The 22,864-nt window shown below is 42.9% G+C and overlaps 2 protein-coding genes across 5 annotated transcripts in view; both read left to right on the forward strand.

Annotated features, from left to right (window-relative positions):
- si:dkey-191g9.5 (rap1 GTPase-GDP dissociation stimulator 1) overlaps window positions 1-12,480 on the forward strand; it is a gene marked incomplete in the record, with an annotated part of 50,506 nt that extends 38,026 nt beyond the window's left edge. The window contains 6 exon segments of the mRNA XM_042213073.1: window positions 1,355-1,489; window positions 1,650-1,775; window positions 2,414-2,553; window positions 2,683-2,809; window positions 6,891-7,019; window positions 8,404-12,480. Coding sequence (XP_042069007.1) covers window positions 1,355-1,489; window positions 1,650-1,775; window positions 2,414-2,553; window positions 2,683-2,809; window positions 6,891-7,019; window positions 8,404-8,531 — 785 coding nt within the window.
- Window positions 12,481-15,090: 2,610 nt separating this feature from the next.
- On the forward strand, window positions 15,091-20,399 carry galm (galactose mutarotase; the record flags this gene model as incomplete). Of its 4 annotated transcripts, none has more annotated exon segments than XM_005945631.3 (6): window positions 15,091-15,182; window positions 16,088-16,274; window positions 17,143-17,297; window positions 18,352-18,465; window positions 18,604-18,696; window positions 20,318-20,399. In XM_005945631.3, coding segments are annotated over 5 exon segments (631 nt in total), but the record flags the coding sequence as incomplete, so codon positions are not given.
- Between the last annotated feature and the right edge of the window lie 2,465 nt (window positions 20,400-22,864).

Below are 22,864 nucleotides of genomic sequence, written 5' to 3' on the forward strand. Positions count from 1 at the left end.
TGGTATTCCCCCGGACAAGCTGGAGGAGGTGGCTGGGGAGAGGGAGGTCTGGACCTCTTTGCTTAGGCTGCTACCCCCGCGACCCGACCTCGGATAAGCGGATGAAGATGGATGGATGGATATTAATTTTGTGCATCCTCTTTTTAACCCTTTGTGAAACCATAAAGGTAAAAATCCGAGTATTAAATCCACATTAATACAAATAGTTCTTACTTTTTTACCCACTCTCAGATGTGATGAGAGATAAGATAGACTTCAGTCTTTTTCAGGCCCACATCCAGTTTGAAAGGCTCGCCGTTACTCCTCCAAACATGCCTCTTAACATTTTAGCTCAATCTTTGTGTCTTCTGACCATAAACCTTTTCTCCAGAAGGCATTTGGCTCATCCATGAGGGCAGCAGCAACTTTCAGTCACGGTTGAAGATGTCGGTTGTGGTTGGGTTTCTTTCTTTGTCAGCCTCCCCCCCAGACAATGTAAAAATTGCATCATTGTGGACAGTGTGGGTCTCAGACATGGACAAAGTGGGGACATATCAGAATAAATTGTTTGAAGTGGTGATTCAGAAATCTGTAGTTGTACAGAAATGGCCCCAAGAGAACTTCCCAGGTTGTGTAAATCTGCAGTTCTTCATAGATCTTCACTCTGGTCCAGTAGCTTGTGTATTGGTCTGCCCAGTGAGTACTGTCACACAAGTTGTCAGAGTTTTACCCCTCACACTGCTGGATAAACAGCTCACTCAGGGACGAGGTCACACAGAGCTCAGGTTTTCACTCGCGAGGGGGAAGCAGTTGTCTCCAACCCACTTCAACTTGCTTTCCCCCTTCAAGTTGTTTTTATTGGTTACACACATGAATGCACATAAAGCATGTTGCTGTATTACTAACTGGTTACAAAGTGTGATTGTGCTGTGCAAGCATGGTTATACAATGTGTGGTTATATGATGGGAGTGCAGCTCTGCCAGGTTGTGGTTGGTAGAATCTGTTCTTCTCAAGGCTGCTTGTTGCCCTTATCAATGTCGTGCACGTAGTCATGTGCGTGGGTTACCTCGATAGCAAACAGAAGCATTCTAGCTTTCTAAATGGCAACCTACAACACATACATTAAACCTAACACAAGTCCTGCTGGCACAGACAAACTAGCAGTTAGTCAGTTATTCTACTGCACGAGTCATGTATTTGAGACTGTGTGTATAATTTAGATTTTGTGTGAATTAGAGAAAATAATAACAAAATTAAAACTTGTGCACCAATTCTTGCTTTACACAGTAGAGAGAAAAGCCCCAAATGACCTTCATGTTAATGTTTGTTTGTTTTTAAGTAGTTGGGTTTTGAGGACTGTTGTTTTTCTGTCAGACAGTAACTGTGTGAAGATGCTGGACCTCGGAGTGGTTCCTCACATCCTGACATTGTTGGAGCAGCACGTAGATGAAGGAGACGTATCTGTTCAACATGCTGGACTAAGCGCACTCAGAAACCTTGCCATTCCTGGTACAGGCTTCCACTGCCTAAGCAATCAAAAGAAACAAGTTCAAGTACATTTCATAACCTAAAATGATCCTGAATGTGTTTTGTCCTTAAAATCAATGTGAATTGATAAAGTAAAAGTGAAACGCTGAGAAAGTCGATAATATGACGTGTGTGTTCCCAGCCACCAACAAAGTGCGAATGCTGGAGGACGGGGTGACTGACAGAATAAAGACGCTGCTGCGCTCGGACATGCCCCCAGTTCAGTTCAAACTGCTGGGCACTCTGCGTATGATGGTGGACGGACACGGTGAGCAAAATGCTTAAAATGCTTCAGTTTGGAAGCAACAATTGTTTAGTTTTGATGACATGTGATAACTTTGATTCTTCCCTTTGGTAGAAGACCTCTCATTGACCGTTGGGCACCAAACAGCATACAAACACACTGCTTTCCTGCAAAAATAAACTATGGGGCTAATGTATCAGCAGATCCAGTGAAACACCTGTCCATGTGGTGTAAGGTCTGAAGGGGATTGGGATAATGAGTGCTCTGGGTTTCTGTATGGGACACATTCTGTAGTCGTTACCAGATTTTCACACGTCTGAAACAGAAAGCCCGTTTAACGAAATTAAATGAAAATATGAAATGAAAGTATGGAAACCTCCATGCAGGCCGAAAATTTGAAGGTATGAACGAGGCCATCGTCAACACAACGCTGAACAACAAAGGAAAAGCACCTCGCCAAGTCAAACACCTGACGTTAATTTAACAGAAATGTTGTGCGAGGATCAAAATTACATTTCACATGAGGAGACCCACCAAAAGTTCATGCTTCACTCCGATTAATGTAATACACAGTACATCTTTCCCCCCCATGTACAGCTGGCAGTCTTTATTAACCGTTGTCAAAACAAACGTCTTCTACCCTCTGCTGCACTGTGTGTCAGAGGAAGCTGCGTTAGTGCTGGGGAGAGACGCTGACCTACTCGATCGGATCATGGAGTGGTGCGAAGCCAAGGATCATGCAGGAGTCAGAGGAGAAGCCAGTCGCCTGCTGGCTGCTCTCATCAGACATAGTCAGAACTCTGTGAGTCAGATTCTTCTACTGGGAATGTTTCTCTGCTTAAGTTCTAATTTGTTTGTGTTGGTTATCAAACTCGCTTTGTTGGATGTTCACTTATTATCTTATGATCGGCTGATTTTCTCTCTTTAACAGGAAGTTGTCCGTGAGGTAGCCAGAGCCAATGGAATTCGGCATCTTATTTCTATGGCATCAAGTGAACATGTCATCATGCAGAATGAAGCCCTGGTTGCCCTGGCAATTGCAAGTGCCATTGACATTGGTAAAGCAATTTCAAGTTCTTCGGCTGAATTTATCAGACATGTCAGAGTGTAGTTCTAGTGAGATCTCTCAAGTTGGGCCTGAGATTTCTGATGGCCCAAGAAGCTCTGCAGCGCTTCTAAATCCTAGAAGGATCCAAAGTGTTACTACGAAGGGTTCTCCAGGTAGGAATGAGCAATTACTCTGGAATATATTTGGGAACGTTCCCAACACTGGCTTTGGTTAAAAAGTACAAACTATCAGACACTAGTTTGGTCTCGTCTGGAAGTGACTTTGAATTATTTGGTGTATCAAAGGAAGAGCCTGGCACTCCATTAGCAGTGTTGGGAAGGTTACTTTTAAAATGTATTCCATTACAGATTACAGAATACAGAATACATGCCCCAAAATGTATTCTGTAACGTATTCCGTTACGTTACTCAATGAGAGTAACGTATTCTGAATACTTTGGATTACTTAATATATTATCATGCTGTTTACAACAACGTGAATGTACGATTGCTGTGATTTATTACTGTTACTGAAGGTCCGCGACTCCGAACTGTAGTAAAGGCTAATGGCTGGCTAATACGTCGGGTTCGTGTCGGGCTCGTGTCGGGCTCGTAGCTGAAAACTAGCTTTACTTTGTTGTCTGGGTCAAGTTTGAGACGGAGAGAGGCGTTGAAAAGCTGCTGCAACGGAGCTTATTGTTTCAGAGGAAAACAGGAACACGGTGTACAGTCGAGTCTTAACAGCTTACAGCTGGGCTCGTCAGGCTCTCTTCTTGGCTGCAGTGGTTATTATTATATTTACATGCTTCCAGCTCCCATTTCTGCTCGGTGACAGCTCGTACCTTTTTCTCCCTCCTCGCTCACAGACACATAACGGTATGGCGGTCCATTCTGCCTGCAGCACGGACTACACTGCCCATCAGGCTGCATGCTTTAGGGCGATGCCTGTAGCATTCTGCCTGTTAGCTTAGCACAACAACAAAAAGGCGCTCTCTCACCCAGGAAACACACAGAGAGCGCGCGTGTCACCCTGTAACCATGGCAACCGTAACGCGGCCGCCTGGAGCAACAGAACAAACAAAACCCAAACAGTCCTGAAACAGGAAAAGACCGCCGTGGAATCCATTTATTTCAACAAAGTAACTGTATTCTGAATACCACCTTTTTAAACGGTAACTGTAACGGAATACAGTTACTCATATTTTGTATTTTAAATACGTAATGGCGGTACATGTATTCCGTTACTCCCCAACACTGTCTGTTAGTGTTCACAACACGTTGTAATTTGGTGTCTGTGGAAGTGAGTGACGTGTAGAGTATCACAGTAGTTTGGGCTCACGTGTTGTACATAGAATGACCTCATGATTGAAACGTCAAAACACTACCAGCCCATGCACACCCACCCGGGATTTAAAAATATTGTACCATAACCAGCAGGTTGTATGTTACACGCACACAGGTCCTCCACCAGATTCCCAGGACTGAGGATTTCTCTGGACAGGGTCTCGGAACTCATTCTTGGGATTTGTTGGAGCCACTCACCCAGTTTGGCGGTCACTGACCTGAGTGCAGGAACCACAGTTACCTTCACCCTCCACATCTTCTCCAGCCCCTCTGTCAGCCCTTGGTGTTTCTCCAGCTTCTTGTGTTCCTTTTTCCTGACGTGCTGTACCCATCTTCCTCCGCCTCTCCCCCACTAATAAGTCTGTTTGGTCAGCCATCACCGGTTTGTCCGTCTGTACCTGGACATCCCACAGTATCTTAGCTTGGTATTCAAAACCAGGGGGCGTCTCCCATTGTGACCTGAGGATCTCCAGGCCATATTCAGCACAGATGTTTCTGTACACTATGGTTATGGCGTTCCATGTATGCCCTGCCTGCTAGCATCTTGCACCCTGCTGTTATGTGCTGGATTGTCACAGGGGCACCTTTACACTGGGGTCTTGCCTGGTGTGATAGACCCCAGCCTCTATGGATCTAGTGCTCAGGGCTTGTTCCTGTGCTGCTATGATTAGTGCCTCTGTGCTGTTTTTCAAACCATATTTTGCTGGCTTCTAAAGTTTTTTGCTGTTGAAACTGTAATTTCTGCTTGACATCCTTTACAAGGTTAACGGTGCAACCACTGCTAATCAACACACCATGAAGGCTCCTGACTTGGTTTGTCTTCTACCAAGGCTGACTTTGTTTTTAGCCTGTCTGTCAGTTTTTTCTGTCCTCAAGCCTCGGCTGTCTGTGGTCTCCCACCATACTCAGTCTTCTGTGGGGCCGTCTGCTCCAGAGCAGGATGATGCTTTAGCATCCGTGGCTACTGGATGCCCCTCGCTCAGCCCAACGATAATGGGGACCGTTTGGACAATGAAGATGGGATGGCTGCCCAACAGGGATGCTGGTCCAATTTCACTCCTCAACATGCTCCTCCTTCTCATGGCCTGCTCAGCACTGGATTGGCTGTCGCAGCTGGGTCACCCCCGGACTTTCTCGCCACTTCAACACTCCACCAGGCTGCCTGGCTCCAGCACAGACGCCTAGCCATCTCTCTCCTCCAGGCTGTAGCAGACGCATGGCGGACCTGACCACTACACTTTTAAACAGTGTTCTTTATTCTCAGTTGTTGTTTCTTTTGCACTCGGCTGCAGCTTTTCAGCTGCCAGCCACACATACACAACAACAACTACCCAGTACAGACTTGAATGCAGAGGAGGCGTGACGAGCTGCTGCAGCTCCAGTGTGTCAGCCTCCCTGCAGTGGTGCCACAGACCTGCCACGCAGGCCGTTTTTCTCTGCCAGGTACTACTACTATTGTCGCTGCTGCCACAGCTGCATCTTGGCGCTCACATGCGGTCATGCCCCTGCTCATCATCGACCACCTCCTCAAGGCCGAGTCTACCCACGTCTATGGTTCAACACTTGGCGATGCTCGGTGGCTGTACCGTTTGCTCTCCTGGGGCCTGTGTGAAGGATATTACTCTGACTGCTCTTCAGCTGTTGACCACCTGCACATTTGGTTCAAGGGTGCTGCAGGAATGAAAACATTGCCTATGTGGACAATTTCACATCATTCCTTAAACGCCCGGAACTATTTAAACAGTTTGTTGTATATTGTAATCTATCAACTCCCAAATCCTGCAATCATTTCTTAAATGAATTCTACTTTTATCTGTTATTGTTCATTTTGATAAAAGCATCTTGGTAGCTGACTTTACATATTCACGGTGCCTCTAACTGCACTACCACAGAATTTCTTAACATTGCAAAGGTGTTTAATTTAGTGCAACATGTGGTGGCCACACACTGGACACAGGTTTTACTTTTGGCTTCTCTATAAACACTTTGTACACGTCTGATCACAAATGCATAATGTTTGACACCGTTGTGTGTCCAGTGTTGTCTTCCCAGAGAAAAACGATTACACCTTGCATCTTTAATGAGCACTCAGCAGCTCCGTTTTCTGCTCTCTGACCTTACTGCATCAACAACTACCTTTTCAGATATCAGTGACTTAATGAATTGGTTGAATAATGTATGCTCACCAATTCTGCATCATGTTAAAATTCAGATTAGTCCAAGTTACAAATTCTTCCCGCTGGATCAGTGATCATATCCGCCACCAAAGAGAAAATCTGAATGTAAGTGGAAAAAGACTCCTCTCCATGTTAACTATCTCCTTATGATGCAGTTATTAGTCACGCTCAACCAACTCAGCTTAGGCCACGTACACGGGGCTATTTCTGAAATTGGAGATTTTCAGTTTTTGTTAAATTTTTTTAAATCCTGTCCACACGTGCAGTTTTGAAAAAACATCTCCATCCACGTGTAAACGCTAAAACCAAAGTCAAACGCTCATGCCAGATCCTGACTGTGTGAAATGTTGGCCAATCAGAAGTCTAGAAGCCCGGGAGGGATCCTGGCTCCCCCTTAGAGAGAGAGAGGTGCCACTGAGCGCTGGTTCCACAGATCAGCACACAATACAACACAATAATGACCTGTTGCAATTTAGCAAAACACAAGATGTTTGATGTCAATACTGAACAGAGATGATGTCCATCAGAGAATATATGTTTACCTATTTTTGCATGTCTGTAAACAATGCAGAGTCTATGAAGGATCCATTTGGGGAGGCAGACCTGTTACCCATGCTGAAGAAGATGTTGGAGGATCCTGTGGGAGCGGTCGAGGTCAAGTTCAGTGCTTTAGGTCTCATTTGCAGCCTGGCTAACTCCAGTATGTGTCTGATTTTAAAGCAACACATAGAAATTGCAGTAATTCTGTCCAGTGGATGTAGAATGATAAAGCTGTGATGTCAGTGTCAAAGGAGCCACAAAAATGCAGCAAGCAAACCTCGTGTGCACCTTTTAGCTTACAGCTCAGTGTCACAGAGATTAAATCACCACAGGCAGGTTACAGGAAGTATGAAATATGGAGGCCCTAAGAAAAAAATAAAATCCAAGATTCAGCAGCACTGAGTCCTGTTGCTCTTAAATCTATGTTCAGCTGTTTAGCAGGAGCGCGGCGGGTGCTGCTCGCTCAAATTTGAAGTTTAATTTTTCACGCAGAGTGCACGGTCGTACTCTCTCCATCACTCCATGTTGTCCATTGTTGATCTGCACATGTCTGTTGCTGCCACAGACGCCGCACGCTCGCCATTGTCATGAGACGCTCTCACAAACAAAATCACGGTTTAGTAACGCAGCGTGCTTACGAGAAAGTAACAGGAATATAATTACTTTTTTACAATACTGATTCTTTACTTAACTCATTACGTGAAAAAAGTAATTGGATTACAGTAACACGTTACTTGTGTTACTGATCAACCGCTGCTCAGGAGACACTGAGCAGCATTCACCCAGGAAGCACAGGAAACCAGAGCTAGGAGATACAAAGCTATGTGGGACAACAATGGACAAGGGGAGACTGAGACAGTGTAACCAGAGAGGAAATGTAGTTGAAGACAAAGAGAAAGTAATTATAAACACAAAGTCGTGATTAATTTAACAGAAGACTTAAATAACAAGACTAGAAAATAGACCATGAAGTCCTAATGAAGACAAAACCTTCAACCCCGGGGACCATGACAACGTCACAAGTGTCACTCAGCTCTGTGTTTCAGATAGCGATGTTAATAGTAACAGGACACGAAGGCCATTCAAAATGGTTCTTAGATATTCGGTTTTCTGAATTTCCAGTAGTAGTAGTGTGTTTACATTGATGCCAATTTGGTGCAAAGTTGTTTTGGTTGCACAGCCTAAATGTGTTTCTCAGCCCTGAAATGTTTGTGTAGCTACCTCGTGTACTTAAATGGTAGAAAAAATAAAGAGAATTTAAAAAGCAGAATTTTCATGCATCCTCAGCTATTTCAGAGACTTTTTCATAGAACGGCAGCATTATTGTAGAAAAATGGCTGATTCTTAGGGAGCCAGGTTTGAGCGTGTCACAGATTCTCCTGGTGTAGAATGACTCAGGTGTGTAATGTATTCAAACCAAGCTCTAAAGAACACAAAGTCTACTGTACACCCAATGATGATCAGAGAATATGCTACAGTGCATCTGCATCTGTTTCAATCAACCTCTTACTTTTCTCTTTTCTTTCTGTTCTTGTGTGCTCTAGGTGTCATGAAGGAGGCGTTGAACTCTGTGAATATGAAGGAAAGCATCAGTAAACTCACAGATCATAGCAGCAGTAAACTTGCCTCACAGGCCAGCTCCATACTGACCCTCCTGGGTGACACCAGCTAAACCTGCAGCAACAGGGGACCCATCAGCTGTATGGATTCATCGAGCTTATTCAGTGGCATACTTAAACGACAGATATTTTACTGCACAAATATTGCAAAGTATTGAACTGGCTTCTTGTCACCTGTTCTGTAAAAATGAAGGGCCCTTTTTAGTCCCGGTGTGTGCATGTGTGGCAGGCAACAGATTATAGGAGTATTTGAGTTACGTGTTTGATTTGCTCAACATTATCTTTACACTGCACAATTCAGACATCATCTAAGCTCATTTATTTAGGTTTTCCTGTGAGTAGTAATGAGACATTTATGAATCAGATGGTCTGCAATGAGTATGTATGTGGGGCTCAAAGGTAACGACTGAATGAATAGCCACAGAAAAAGTATCCAGTCTCAGGCAGTCATGTACCATGACTAGCAACATCGTAGACATTTCACAAAGATAGCAAAAAGAAAGGGTAAGAGGGCAGGTGAAGTTAACTGGAGAACACATGTTAGGTGCACCGAGTTTTACAGTATTCTGGACCAAAGTGGGTGGATGGAGAAATTTACTGAGAGCCACCTGATGGAGGCGCATGTGCACAGGTGTGGAGGGCACACAAAAGTTACGAATAAAACCTCAGTGCTAATATCTGTAACTCCAGTACCCGGTCATTGGCAAAGATTTTATTATAATATATGTTAATGTTATATAAAGTGTTATTGAATATCACTGAATGCGAGCACCACAGTGGTGCAGTGGAAGCTCTTTCTGCGTTGCGATTCCAGGCTTGTAATCTAATCCAAGTGCTGCACAGGAAGTAGGATGTCAGTAAACGGTACCAATAATTTAAGAACAATTGAAATACTCGGGGGGGGGGGCACTCTGGACAGGTCCCCAGCCTGACGTAGAGATAAGTAATAATGTAGAAATGATCATATTAAATGCACTGGGGAAAATGGGACAAACTGGAACTAGTCTGAAGCCGAGAAAGCTGATGAGAAGAGGAATGTGTTTGGGTGAACACAAACCAAGCATTTATAATTCTCAAAATTAATGTTCTAATTACAAGAAAAAGATGAAGAGCTGCCGACAGTGCTGGTTAGGGCGGGAACATGCTCAGACTGAGGAAATGCACCAGTGAGTATTTGTGCTATTGAGGCCTTGACAGCCTCCTGATATTTGTTAAAATTTCATAAGACACTGCAAGCTCTCCTGCACTGAGTGCCCTTCATTTAAGGCGGTATGACCTCAAAGGACAGCAGTGCAGACAGCGTTAAACCAATGTAGAGAGAGAGCCTCACACTTCAGCACATATTCTGCAAATGGGCCAAGCCAGCTGATCACAAACGAGAGTGCAGCATGGTCACGACTCTTACTTCAGCAACATTGATTTTAAAAGGCTGGCATGTGGTGAGAGAAAGTAGCATCCTCAGCGTTGCATGTACACACAGATTTGACAAGTAAAAGAACCAAATGAAGTGTCTCAGCTTGTATGACCGACGCACGTGCTGGTGAGCCGATACTAAAGGGGAACAATCATAAAATCACCAAGAATGAAAATATTAGTCAGGTAAACGTTTCAGTGAGAAAGCCAAGAAAACCTTTGCTGGGCTCTAGCAGCTTGTGAACAGGGAATGGTAATTCCTCAACAGGTTGACCAGCCAGCTTTGCAAAGTATGGAGAGAGAACCCTGCTGTTAGATAACTGCCACTTCTAATGTGGCCATCGGTCATGTGCGTAGTTGTCTGTCTCTGTGTGACTGGTGACCTGTTCAGGGTGTACCCCGCTTCTCAACATATGTGGGATAAGCTCTCACCCACCACGGCCCTAAATTGGATAAGCATTAGAAAATGGATGGATCGGATGTTATTGAATATGCAGCCACAATAGTTCACCAAACAAACGGACCTTTTTCTCAATATCCCAAAGGTGAAGAAGTGACGTGTTTGGATCACTGATTAAAAGAAACTTTGACGATATCACGGTGATATGAAGTGTGATGATTCTGAAGCAATATCGTTTGACCTAAAGTAGTTTTATTTTAATTACTCCAGTAACAAAACGACCTACTGGATAAGATTGTGATGTACAAGTGAATGTGCAATGCTCTGGTTTGTCTGTATTGTGGCAGGTGAGGTGATGTTTCTATTTATTTTCTGATAGGTTGCACCTGTTGAAGATGACACAGTCTACGTTTTATAATAAGCCTGTCAGCTACTATCAAACCAGGCTGTCTGTAAATCACCAGTGATATTCTGATGAGTGGACTCAAACATTAAAACTTGCTTTATGGCATTTACTCTTCCAATAAGAACTGCAACAGATGTGAAGGATGAACATACAAATAACAGCAACAAAGGAAGAGCCTGAGAACAGCCTCTGGCTATGAGGTGTGTGTGTTTCTGAAAGATCACATTTATCTTCTCAATAGTTTTATTTATACAGCACCAACTGAGAGTTGCCTCAAGGCGCTTTACATCGTAAGTTAAAGACCCAGATGAACATGTCTTGATGCATGCGCAATCATCGAAGTAAGGATAGTTGACTGTGTTCCTCTGGACGTAGCACTTTTTGTTAGTCGGAGAAACTCATCCAGGTGACGTCTTCAGTCTCGGCTGACTGCAGGTTTCCCCAATAAAAATAAACAGTAACATTTGTGTAATGACTGAAACCAGTACCACTGATGAACGATGGGCTGTGAGGTCAGTTTCTCGATCATTGATCAACAACCACTCATCGACGACCACCATTCACAGAGAGTTGGGGAATGTCTGCAATCACAGCATTGTAAGATGGTGACAGATGTCTGTGAAGGTTCTCAGGTCATCCAGGTTATCGTAGTCTAGGGCGCTTGGGAAGAAAAACGTCTGGACTTCTTTAAGTTTCTTGAAGATGAAGTCCAGATGCTTTTCTTTCCAAGCTCCTTATAGGGACACATGTACCCTTGATGGTCTTTCCCTTTTCACACAAATGTCCTCCTTGATTCCTCGCTCAAACCAGCGCTCCTCCCTGTCCACTTCCCGGTCCTCGTGGTCTTTGATGACCATGGCAAAACTATACCAGGACATTTGATGTTGGTTTTTCTTTGGATTTTGTTTGTGTTATGTCACAGTGCTGGCCGAAGCACTTAACATATTTAGGATTGCAGTCGTGTTGTCTGACTTATAGAAAAGCTCTACGATTGAAGACTTCCTAGTGGTCATGTCATGTTTTTGTAACTAGAAAAATTAGAATAGAAAAAGGTAGCATAAAGACTTTCCCAGAGCACGATGGGAACGCCCGATCAGCAACACAGCTCATGCTAATACCGCTCAGTGTTACAGAAACATTTATATATAGTTAAATAAAAGATCCAAATCATTTTATTTCAAATGGATGCATTTGTAGAATAAAAAAAATACACAACAAATGAACTGCCTGTTGGACAAAGTCACTGTTCTGCATTCTTGTAGGGTCTACCTTACAATATAAAGTACCTTGAGGCGACTGTTGTTGTGATTTGGCGCTGTCTAAATGAATTTACTCTCATCCATGTTTTGAATTTTACAGATTACTCAACAGACTAATGGGGCTCGAGCATAACAGCAATATCCATACCTACAATCCATTTTAAAGGAAGCACAATGTGAAGAAGATATTCAATACACTGCACTTTTTAACATTTGTATATAAACTAAATCATTCTTATGTAGTAGCAACACTTTTTCAGTGTGCATCTGTAGCTGGATCATTTTGGGGAGTGGCTAGCATGTGTGTTCTGTACAACATAAAGTGAATAATGTGCTGATGGGCGTGAAGCACACTTTTGCTGTGATGTTTAATGTAATATTTGTGTGAAAGTATGTTCTGGATGTAACTACAAATCACTCAACATGCGTGAACAGATCTGTATTTATAGGGAGGGCATTTTTTTGGCCTTTTAGAAGCTTTGTTCTAGAGTGAAAACAATAAAGTTATACAGTGTCTTCCTCTATTTTGTTTCTACGGTGTCATTTTTTTCAGTCATGTTATGGGTTTTAGGCAAAACAACAACAACACACAACAAAATCTGAAATCTAAGAAAATATCAGAAACTGAACAGAAACAACTCTTTGGCTGGTGTGAAATGACCTGTGTTTCTGAAGAGGCCAGCCAGAGCATGATACACACTGAACATACAGCTGAAGCTCTGCTGGCAGATATGCTGGCACATATGCTGCTTTCATCTATGGCTAAGCACGTTTTCTGACATTCCAACATTCAATTCAATTTTATTTATAAAGCACCAAGTCACAGCAACAGCTGACTCAAGGCGCTTCACATTCCAATGGTTGCATCCTGAGAAACTGAGGGTTCATTATCTAACCCACAGGCGTCAAACTGCAGGCCGCGAGGGCCGGTGTCCTGCAGGTTTTAGATGTGTCCTTGATCCAACACAGCTGATTTAAATGGCTAAATGACCTCCTCAACATGTCTTGAAGTTCTCCAGAGGCTGGTAATGACCTAATCATTTGATTCAGGTGTGGTGACCCAGGGTGAGATCTAAAACCTGCAGGACACCGGCCCTCGAGGCCTGGAGTTCGACAACCCTCCAACCCAAGGACACAAAATACAGACTGGAGAAGCCAGGGATCAAGCCTTCAGCTTTCCAATAGTAAATGATATGCACTAACTCTTGAGCCACAGCCAGCCTAAACTGTACTGACTTAAGGGACTTTATATTATAACATAAAGACCCTACAATAATGCGGAAAAACCCCAACAATCAGATGACCATCTATGAGCAAGCACTTGGCAACAGTAGGAAGAAAAAACTGCCTTTTAACAGGAAGAAACCTCTGGCAGAATTAGGCTCAGGGGGAGGGAACCCTCTGCCATGACTGGTGAGGGGACGAAGACACATTGTGGAAGAGAGCCAGAGGTTAATAAGAACTAATGATGAAAGTGGTGTAAATTTTAATATATAGTGCTTTTCTACTCTGCCTGAGCACTCAACACTACAAACATGCCTTATTCACCCATCGATACCAACACATTTATGTGTACAAGTTCTTTCTGTCTAACATATTGGTGAGCGACTTCAGCATTCTGCCCAAGGACACTTTTGAACGCAGACTGAAGCAGCCAGGGATTGAACCACTGACCTTTCAACTAGCAGATATACCATGCTACCACTAGAGCCACACTCACCCCGAACAGAGCAGACGTGCTCTGTTGTGCTCTGTTTGGGTGATGGCACTATGAGGTTTTTAAGATAAGATGGGAGCCTGATTATTCAAGACTTTGTAACTGAGGAGAAAGATTTTAAATTCAGTTCTGGATTTAACAGCATTTTTTTAAAGGGGAAAAACTCTCTACAAAAAACTGTTGTGCAGCTTTAATTTCCATGAGATGTGTATTTTTGTGGATATTTTATGTTAAATAAATAGTATTTACATTACAATTCTCAGAAAGTACTGTTATTATTCAAATGTTATTGGATAATTTAATGTGAGAAATTGACCGTGCCTTTTGCTCTGTGACTGCCGGGATAGACTCCAGCCCCCACCCCACCCAAGTGGAACAAAATGGACTGGCTTTAACCTCAGAATTCTGCCTTCAATGTCAGAATTCTGACTTTTTATTCATAGTTCTGACTATTTTCTCTGAATTCTGGCTTTAACCTCAGAATTCTGCCTTCAATGTGAGAATTCTGACTCAGAGCCACCCGTTTTCACTCCTTGGCTCATGTGATTAGGTAGAGGATCATCAGGGGTGGGGATACTCCCACTGGGTTTAAATCTGGGACTCTCCACCATTTGACCCTTAGAACTCAAGAAGCTTCTCGGATGAGAGGTGAAACGTCTTCAAGCAACTTAAAGAAGTCCAGCTCCTTAAAGCTCCTTAAACTATGATGACCTGGATGACTGAGAAACTTCACAGACACGGCACCTTGTTTGGTTTCCCCATGTGCTCGACGTGCTCGTCATTACACCACTGTAAACTGTCCGGGTCTTCTTTGCGTCCTCCAGAGTGCTGAGGTTAATTGAAATATAGCTACAATTATACATATTTTTCTTACCTTTAAAGGTGTCAAGGAGTAAACTGGTGGAGATGTTTTCAGTCATCAACATGTGTGCATAAGCAGATGATAATGAAATCAATAAAGACTAACATTATCATCAATAAGTAACTTTTTGAAAAATACCTCATTAAAGCTTATTTTTAACCTGAATATTTAAAACAAACTAAACAATATATAAATGTAAAAAGTCAGTGCTGAAAAATTCCTCTGTGGAAAAATTATTCCATTTTTTTAATTAGCATCATGCCATCATTTGGGTTTTAGCACATAAATACAGCGCTTTGCTACGTTAGTCCTGTTTTTTTCTTACATTTTGTGGGCATCAGCTGTGTTATTAACAAACAGCTGGAACTGATATTACAGGCAGTTTGTGAGTAAAGTCGACACAGTGACTAGCTTTTCAGTCTTCTCAGTAATACTTCTTCTGTTATATACACACCATTGATGAGCGACTGTTTACGTGCACGCGTTAAAAAAAATCTATATTATACTAAAAAACATCGTTTTTGCCCGCCACGTGGGCGTGCCCAGTAGCTTTGACGTCACCCATTGCGCGTCTGCGTCATCAGTAACGGAAGCAGGAAAACACGACCAGGTCCAAAGTCTAGTAATGAGTGCGTGAAGTATTCAAGGTAAGAACGCGCGGGTGTACTGCTGCTGGTCGCTGCTCGGAGCGTGTCGTGCTGAATAACTGCTGACTGTAAAGAGAGGTTGAGCGTCATATCCTGTATACGCTTAACTGAGCAAACTTGTTGTGCCAGAACGCGATTGTCTGCCAAAAACTGATTTCCAATGTTTCCGTGTATTTTCCATGTGTAATATCATTACGTATGTTGGTAAATAGACTTCGGTGAACAGCGTTTACAAAGGGGTAATATGTAGAATTAAAAATGATCTGTTTGTGAAGTGTCTTTACAACTCTGTGTTATTGTACTTTATAACCAATCCGCTCCTTTATCCCCACTTCAAATACTTTTACAGAACTATCGTAATATTTGCTGCCAGCGCTGCTCTTACAAAAGACATTGTTAATGTTAATGAGATTTGTTTTTTTTACTGCTGAAATAAAGGTTATATAAAAGTCACTGCTGTTACTGTTACACGAATGTTGTTGTGGCTCCAGACTTTATGTCATCCATGAGGGACGCAGTTGACATATGTTTCACATATTATAGCCCAACACGTTACTTATAGCACTTTAAATACGAACAATCAGTTTTTGGTAAATACCGGAAATCAGTTTTTTGCAGACAGTCACTTTTTGGCACAACAGCGGTTTTACTATCTGTGTTGGTGTGTATGTAAGAGACACGTGGGAATACTGTAAGCTGGTATTTTGACTCTTTTGTGCACAGTCCAGTGAGCATTAATAGGCTTCACACAGATGTTCGTAGCCTCTGTACAAACTGCTGACTCTACTGTGAGCTAGAACAAGATATATTGAACCTGTGGGAATGTAAGAGCTGACCAAACTTATTTGAGTTAAATGTGAAGTAACATTTTAACCATTATGTTCTGTTCCTGTGCTCGTTCCAAGATGACTCAGGTAAGCCATCATCCATGGGGAGAGTGGCCTGGCCAGGGCACCGTGGACCTGTGGGTTGTCCAGTCTCCTCAGGTGAAGGTGGAAGTCCTAACCTTAGGTGCCATTGTCAGATCAGTGAGCTACAGAGGGAAGGATGGACAAATGGAGGATGTAGTCCTTGGCTATGATAACCTGGAAGGTAGGAGGGAAAGTAACTTGTGTTGTTATCTGCACATAAACTGGTTTAATTGTATAAAAAGCAATGAGATGATTAAAGTGGTTAATTTAAGCACAAACTCCTGAAAGTGATGTCTGTTGTTCAGGTTCTCTAGTGCAGGCAGACGTGATCGTGGGTTGTTTTTTGCTTCACATGAATCTGAACATCAGGCGACAGCTAAAGTGAAGCTCATGCAGTAGACTTTCTGTGTCTTTTCCCACCCCTGGAAACACCCATTATTTGTTTAGTAAAGAGATGATTGTCACTAATATATTGGATTGGTGATGCGCTCACTGATCTTAACCTCTTACAACGCCCAGCAGTGTTTTTAAAAATGTGCACATTATATTCCTGATACTTATTGTGTCACTAGCAGTACGCCTGCAGCTCTGTCTCACTGGCACTTTCCAGTGTGTCAAGTGTTTAGTTTTTCCTTTGTCTCTTTTAACACTAATGGTACTTGTAATAAACTGCCATGTAACAAAGATTCACAAAGAAAATAGCAGCCATTATAAGTCTTCTCTATAAATATACGAAAGCTGAAACATCATCACTTGTCTTGATTTCGAGGACTCCAGTTTTTTTTCAACATTGCATGCTGCACATCGCTGCACCTCTCATCACAGATCCAGCTAACACGTCTGCATGAAATAGGCAAGAGTGCACCAGTCTGGTCCTTATTCTGGTCCCCAGTTCTCACGGCTGAGTCCAGTACAGAATCAGGTTCTTGAGGAATTTTCAGTACTGGGTGGGAATCGAACTTGTGACTCCCGCCCCAAAAGTGTGTAGTCTTACCACTACAATATCCAGCTTCCATATATCAATAAGAAGTATTATGCTTTGTTGTCAGGTTATGTATCAGATAAGCGGTACCTGGGCGCTGTGGTGGGCCGTGTGGCAAACAGGATTGCAAAGGGACGTTTTGTCCTTGAGGGAAAGGAGTACCAGCTGGATCTTAACAATGGACCAAATGCGCTGCATGGAGGCCTGCGAGGCTTCAACAAGGTGAGGTCTGGTTAATATTAGTTTGTGCTCCAATCTTAACATGGAGCAAAATTTGTGGAAAACTGTATAAATGATGTGTTTTCCCTCTGTGTACATGTTTCACCAATCACAGCTAAGTGTTTGACCATTATTTGTAATGTGTGACAATTTGTGCACACAGTGCAGAGCAGCTACCTGAACACGACTCCCACAGGCATCAATTATCCTGCTAATAATTTTAAGCTTTACTCCGTACGACTCTGGATACTGTAGCTCCTGTGAAAAAACCCTTAAATCAGAAGTACCTGACTCTGTGGTATAATTGTAAAACATGTAGCCTAAAGCAGATGACTCGTAGGCTGGAGAGGAAATGGCGTGTCACAAATGTAGAAGATCATCATCATTTGGAGAAATAGTTTGCTGCTTTATAAGAAAGCCCTCCGCAAAGCCAGAACATCTTACTATTCATCACTGATTGAAGAAAATAAGAACAACCCCAGGTTTCTCTTCAGCTCTGTAGCCAGGCTGACAAACAGTCAGAGCTCTGTTGAGCCAACCATCCCTTTAACGTTAACTAGTAATGACTTCATGAACTTCTTCACAAATTCTCATGTCTTTTAGACCCCAATCCTACAAGACTGCTCAAAGAAGTCCTGCCATAATTCTTCAACTAGTTTTGTTTTTAAGGGGCTTCCTTCTCTGGGTTTAGTCTAAAATGACCGACACAGGCTTTTAACACTAAACTACTGTACAGAGCTCTTCTTAGGCTTTTGGCATTGCCGATTCTGTTCTTCATGTTGATGAGTTCCTTCTGGCTCCACCTGTAATTTGAACAAATGAAAGAATGGCTGAAAAGAAGACTGGACACACTGCCCTTTTTTACATGTGCAATCCACGCCACAGGAAAACCCTCACACATCAAAAACAGCAGGGTTGGTCTCACAGAGTGAAATATACACCCATCACTTCACAACACCTACTTGTTGGCAGCTGTAGATTGAATTTTACTGAGCTCTGTAAGCTGCACTTTATGTATCCTGTGTACTCCACGATTCATGTGTGTTTGCTTCTGCAGGCTATCTGGCTTGCTACAGCAGTGGAAGGTGGTGTGCAGCTGACTCTTACCAGTCCAGATGGAGACCAGGGTTATCCTGGTGAAGTTCAGGTCTCTGTCTCCTACACACTGCAGGTAGACACATCTGGTTATGAATTCATACTACTGCATCCCAAATTTCCTTTTGGCAGAGCTAATTCGACGTTGCTGTTTAGTGATACTCAGACATTTGTTTTGCCAGCACAGATATTGAGTTTGAACTTGTTTGCTCAGGGGGAAGAACTAACTGTTGAATACCAAGCACAGGCTAACAAAACTACCCCCATCAACCTCACCAACCATTCCTACTTCAACCTGGCCGGACAGGTAAGCGACATGGACATGTTTCTGGGTGCCTCTGCACAGTGGTGTTTGTGTTGTTGGCACTGCTAGTCTCCTGGCTAACAAAACAATATTTTGCCCACTAGGAAGTGTGGTTTCAGTGTGTTGCCTCTGCTATGAACGGGCAGTCCTCTAAAATCCTTCCCCACATCCACACTCTGATTCTTGGCCCACAGGTGTAACAACAGTAACACAATCAGAATCAGAGACTTTATTTATCCCCAAGGGGCAGTTAAGATACAACAGAGCAGCATGACGTTGAAGCTAAGGACAGGGCATAAGCAGGCAATAAGAGTGAGATAATAAATACACAGAATATACACAGTTTTAAAATTACAAAGCTGTTAAATTAAAGTGACTGAAAGGTGAATAAATAACTGTAAGTGAATAAAGTGTGGGCAGTATAAAAAGAGTGTAGAGTAGTTTATGTTTCTGGTGTGGGAAATGGTCTTATTGGAGTTAGAAAGCAGAGCTGCTTAAGGGGACAAAGGTGGCGCTCCTCAGCGGAGCGTCGCCCAGAGGGCAGCCACTGAAATGCGGGGTGAAGAATGTGAGAGGGGTCGTTGATGATCAGGCTGCCTGTCTGAGGGCCTGTTGCTGAAAACCTGAGCCAGAGTTCTGACAGGCCAATGACTGTAGAGCACACTGATGCAGTGTGCTGCAGTCTGTTCCTGTATGAAGGCTGAGGGAGGGAACCAGCAGCTGATGGAGAAGGTCATGATGCTTTCCAGGAAGGCATAGGAAAAAGTCATCATGATGGCTGTGCTAACTCCAAAGGAGTTGAGTTTCCTGAGGAGGTGTAGCTGTTGGTGGCACCTCCTGAGAATCTCCTCTGTGTTAGCAGAGAATCTCAGGAGGTTGTCAAAGATGGTTCCCAGGTATTTGTACTCCTCAACCACCTCCACTGGCTTCCCATGGATGGTGGTGGTGACTGAAGCAGCCAGTCCATGTCTTTGGTTTTGCTCACGTTCAGTTCGAGTTTGGAGCCGTCACACCACCCTACAAACTCCTGCACAGCGGGCCCGTGGTGTTGTGAGTGCCTGACAGCAGTGACAGGAGAACAGTGGAGGTGGAACGGAGACCGGAAAGAGAGTCGTTGACCCGAACTTTCTGAGTCCTGTTGGTTAAAAAGTCCAATATCCACAGTAACGACACGGGGAAAGGTTAAACTGCAACATCTGCTATGAGGCACCATCACTTTTACTTCTTCACGATGTACAGATATAACAATGAAAACATATGAGCTCTGTCTTTAATACAACCCAACCTGCCATCTAGCTTCCTGTTTACTGATGACATCATTTCCTGTTACATACTATATGGATTTAAAGGTGATTCCAATGAGAAATCTAAAATAGCATTCTGCCCTAAATTAACTTAAACTCGTGATATCAAACACTGATACTCTCAGTCAGTTTTTCACAATTTTATTTCGTAAACTGTTAAAGGAGGAGGCAGGCCTATTTTGGCAGGATGTTCTGGTATTAGTGAGTGTTGGTTGAGTCTCAGACAGATCAACCCCTTCCTCCTCACATCAAGATGAGTAACGTGGCTATATGTATGGAGAGGATGACAGATGATCTGAAAAATCTTATCTGTGCTCCAGGGTGTAGCAGATATCTACGACCATCAGGTGTCCATCACTGCACAGTCCTACCTGCCTGTGGATGACACATCAATTCCTACAGGTAAAGATTTACTTCAATCCTCTTTAACTGCAAAAGTCAATGGAATGAAGTGGTTTATTTAACAGATGTCAAATATAAAACTGAATGATATAATAGGAAAATTCTCATTAAATAAGCAAATAGAATTAATCAATCTGTCAAAAGCATACAAGCATATTGGTAGTCTCTGACAGTTTGGCGCTTCAAATTACTTCAGTTACACTGTCTCGGGAACAAGACTGCAGACTTTATAATCAGTTAAAGTACATATCCATTTGACTCTTTAGCTCCCCTCTCAGTCCTTGAGCTTCTCATGTTCTCCTGGCGTTCCACGTATGCCCTGCCCGTTAGCATCTCGCTCCCTGGTTCAAGGTTCTTTATTTGTCACATGCATAGTTATACAAGTATAACACACAGTGAAATGTAACCTGACACGCTCCTCGACATGTGCATATTTAGCAAATTAATTCATGACTTCGTATCAGGAATGTTAATTAATGTCACACAATCGATTCTATAAAGGTGAATTATTGCAGTTACGAGTTATTTACTGGGGCATTAAGATATATTAAATAACAAAAAGTCCATAAGTAACATGTTTAGCAAATTAAATCATTTGCTAGTGAGCGTTCTGCACACTATCTTTGCTGTACCTAGTACTTAGCTGCATCTCGCACTACAGGCACGTTCCTCTGCTTTATCACCATTGTCCAGTGGTTTCCATCAGGAGCTTGTCTGTATCTGAAAATCCCACAGGATCTTAGCTTCGTCATTCTCATCCCCATAGTGACCTCTGGGAGGTTTCTGAATTACTGTGATAGAACGCCAGCCATACAACAAGTCCAAGAGCCAATCAAAGGCCTCCAAACATTATGTGGCCTTCACATGAGCTCACGAGCGGTGGGTTTGGTTTATATAGTTAAGCACCTGCATACTAAAGAGGAAAATAACTAGAATTTGCCATTTCTGGAGAGACTGCAGTGGGATTGTAAAAATTCAAACTTGCATGTACCAGATGGGTCAGTTGTGAGAGTGCCACAAACATGGAGAGCCACACTATGGTGAGACACAGACGAAACCATCCACAAATGAAACTCAAATGAGGGAGGCAGGACATCAGAAAAGACCCACTTTTCTCTCTGTCAGTCTGTGAGAGCAGCGCTGCACCAAAATAGCTTGTTGACTGAACAAAAGTGTACCTAACAAAGAGGCACAGTGTTCTTTTACTGTCAGTAACATTCAGCACATAGCTCTATGCTGAACTGAGGTCAGGAGAGCGAGTTCAAAACTGATGTCTTTTTCTTTCTTTCCAAAACTGGTTGGAAAAATTAAACAGGGAGTAAACGGGAGCAGAGGATGACTGAACCAAATGGCTCCAGTTCAAAAGTTACACATCTCTGGGCTTTGAGGAAGGACTCGTTGAAAACACGACACATGTAGCTACATCTTGAGGGTAAAATGATCACTGTAGGGTGAAAACTGTGGTCACAGCGGCAGGTTAAAGAGAAAGTTTTCAGCCGAGATTTTCTGCCTGTCTCACACTAAATCACAGGTGTTGAACTCCAGTTATGTCGTAATATTGTAAAAAGATTTTATGTGTGAATTGTAAAAGATTTGCTGGTAAAAAAGATTTGTGTGTGGACTTAGCCAAAAAAAACCCTGCAAGTTACAAGTACGAATTTTGACCCTATTTTTCTTCCTTTCATCTGATTGGTCAATGTCATGTCAATCACAAATGTAACAATCCAATCAGAGAACAGATGGGTTTGGCTGTCGGAGGGGCGCTTTTTTGAACTGCAGGTCCTTGAAGGGTGATACAGTTTGAAGCTGGAGGATCGCTATATAAATATCCGATAGCAGCTAGGTCCCCTAACTTTCAGCAGCTGTTGAAAGGATAAAGTTGTGGTATATCAGTGGTTAGAAATACCATTATTACTTTAGGATTAGTTTAACACAAAGTCAGGGCTGACCCGGGACCATTGCTGTGAGTCACAGTGCGCAGCATAAAGGTCCTTTCACATGGGACGCAGGATGTGCTGCTAATGCTAACTAAAACCCAAGGATCCAGAATTTGTTGCGCTGGCTGCTGGGCTCTGTGGGTTTTTGCAGCAGCTCTACCTGTACTAGATGCACCTGCTCCTTGTCGTTTTCTATCTCTGACTTTATGTCCTCTACAAGAGTTTGTTTTTTTTGCTAGTTCTTCAAATGTTCAATAAAAACATGTATGCTAATTCATAACGAAGAAAGCTTTGTAATGAAGACTGTCATTTCCAAAACACTGCCCGCCCCCACCCCGCGGTCCGCAGCGCTGTTGAAAAGGCTGTGGAAGTCCCTGTATTAAACACGTAGACCTGTGACACAAAAATCACCAAACTCGGACGACCACAGACTGTTTTCCTTCGTGGTGATGAAGGAAAACGCTGGGTTGGCATGTAAAAGGGCATTTATTCCCTTCAAAGACCTGCAGTTCAAAAAAAGCGCCCCTC

The sequence above is a fragment of the Haplochromis burtoni genome, unplaced genomic scaffold, assembly GCF_018398535.1.
Source record: "Haplochromis burtoni strain Fernald_Lab_line unplaced genomic scaffold, NCSU_Asbu1 Contig_414, whole genome shotgun sequence".
Lineage (NCBI taxonomy): Eukaryota > Metazoa > Chordata > Actinopteri > Cichliformes > Cichlidae > Haplochromis > Haplochromis burtoni.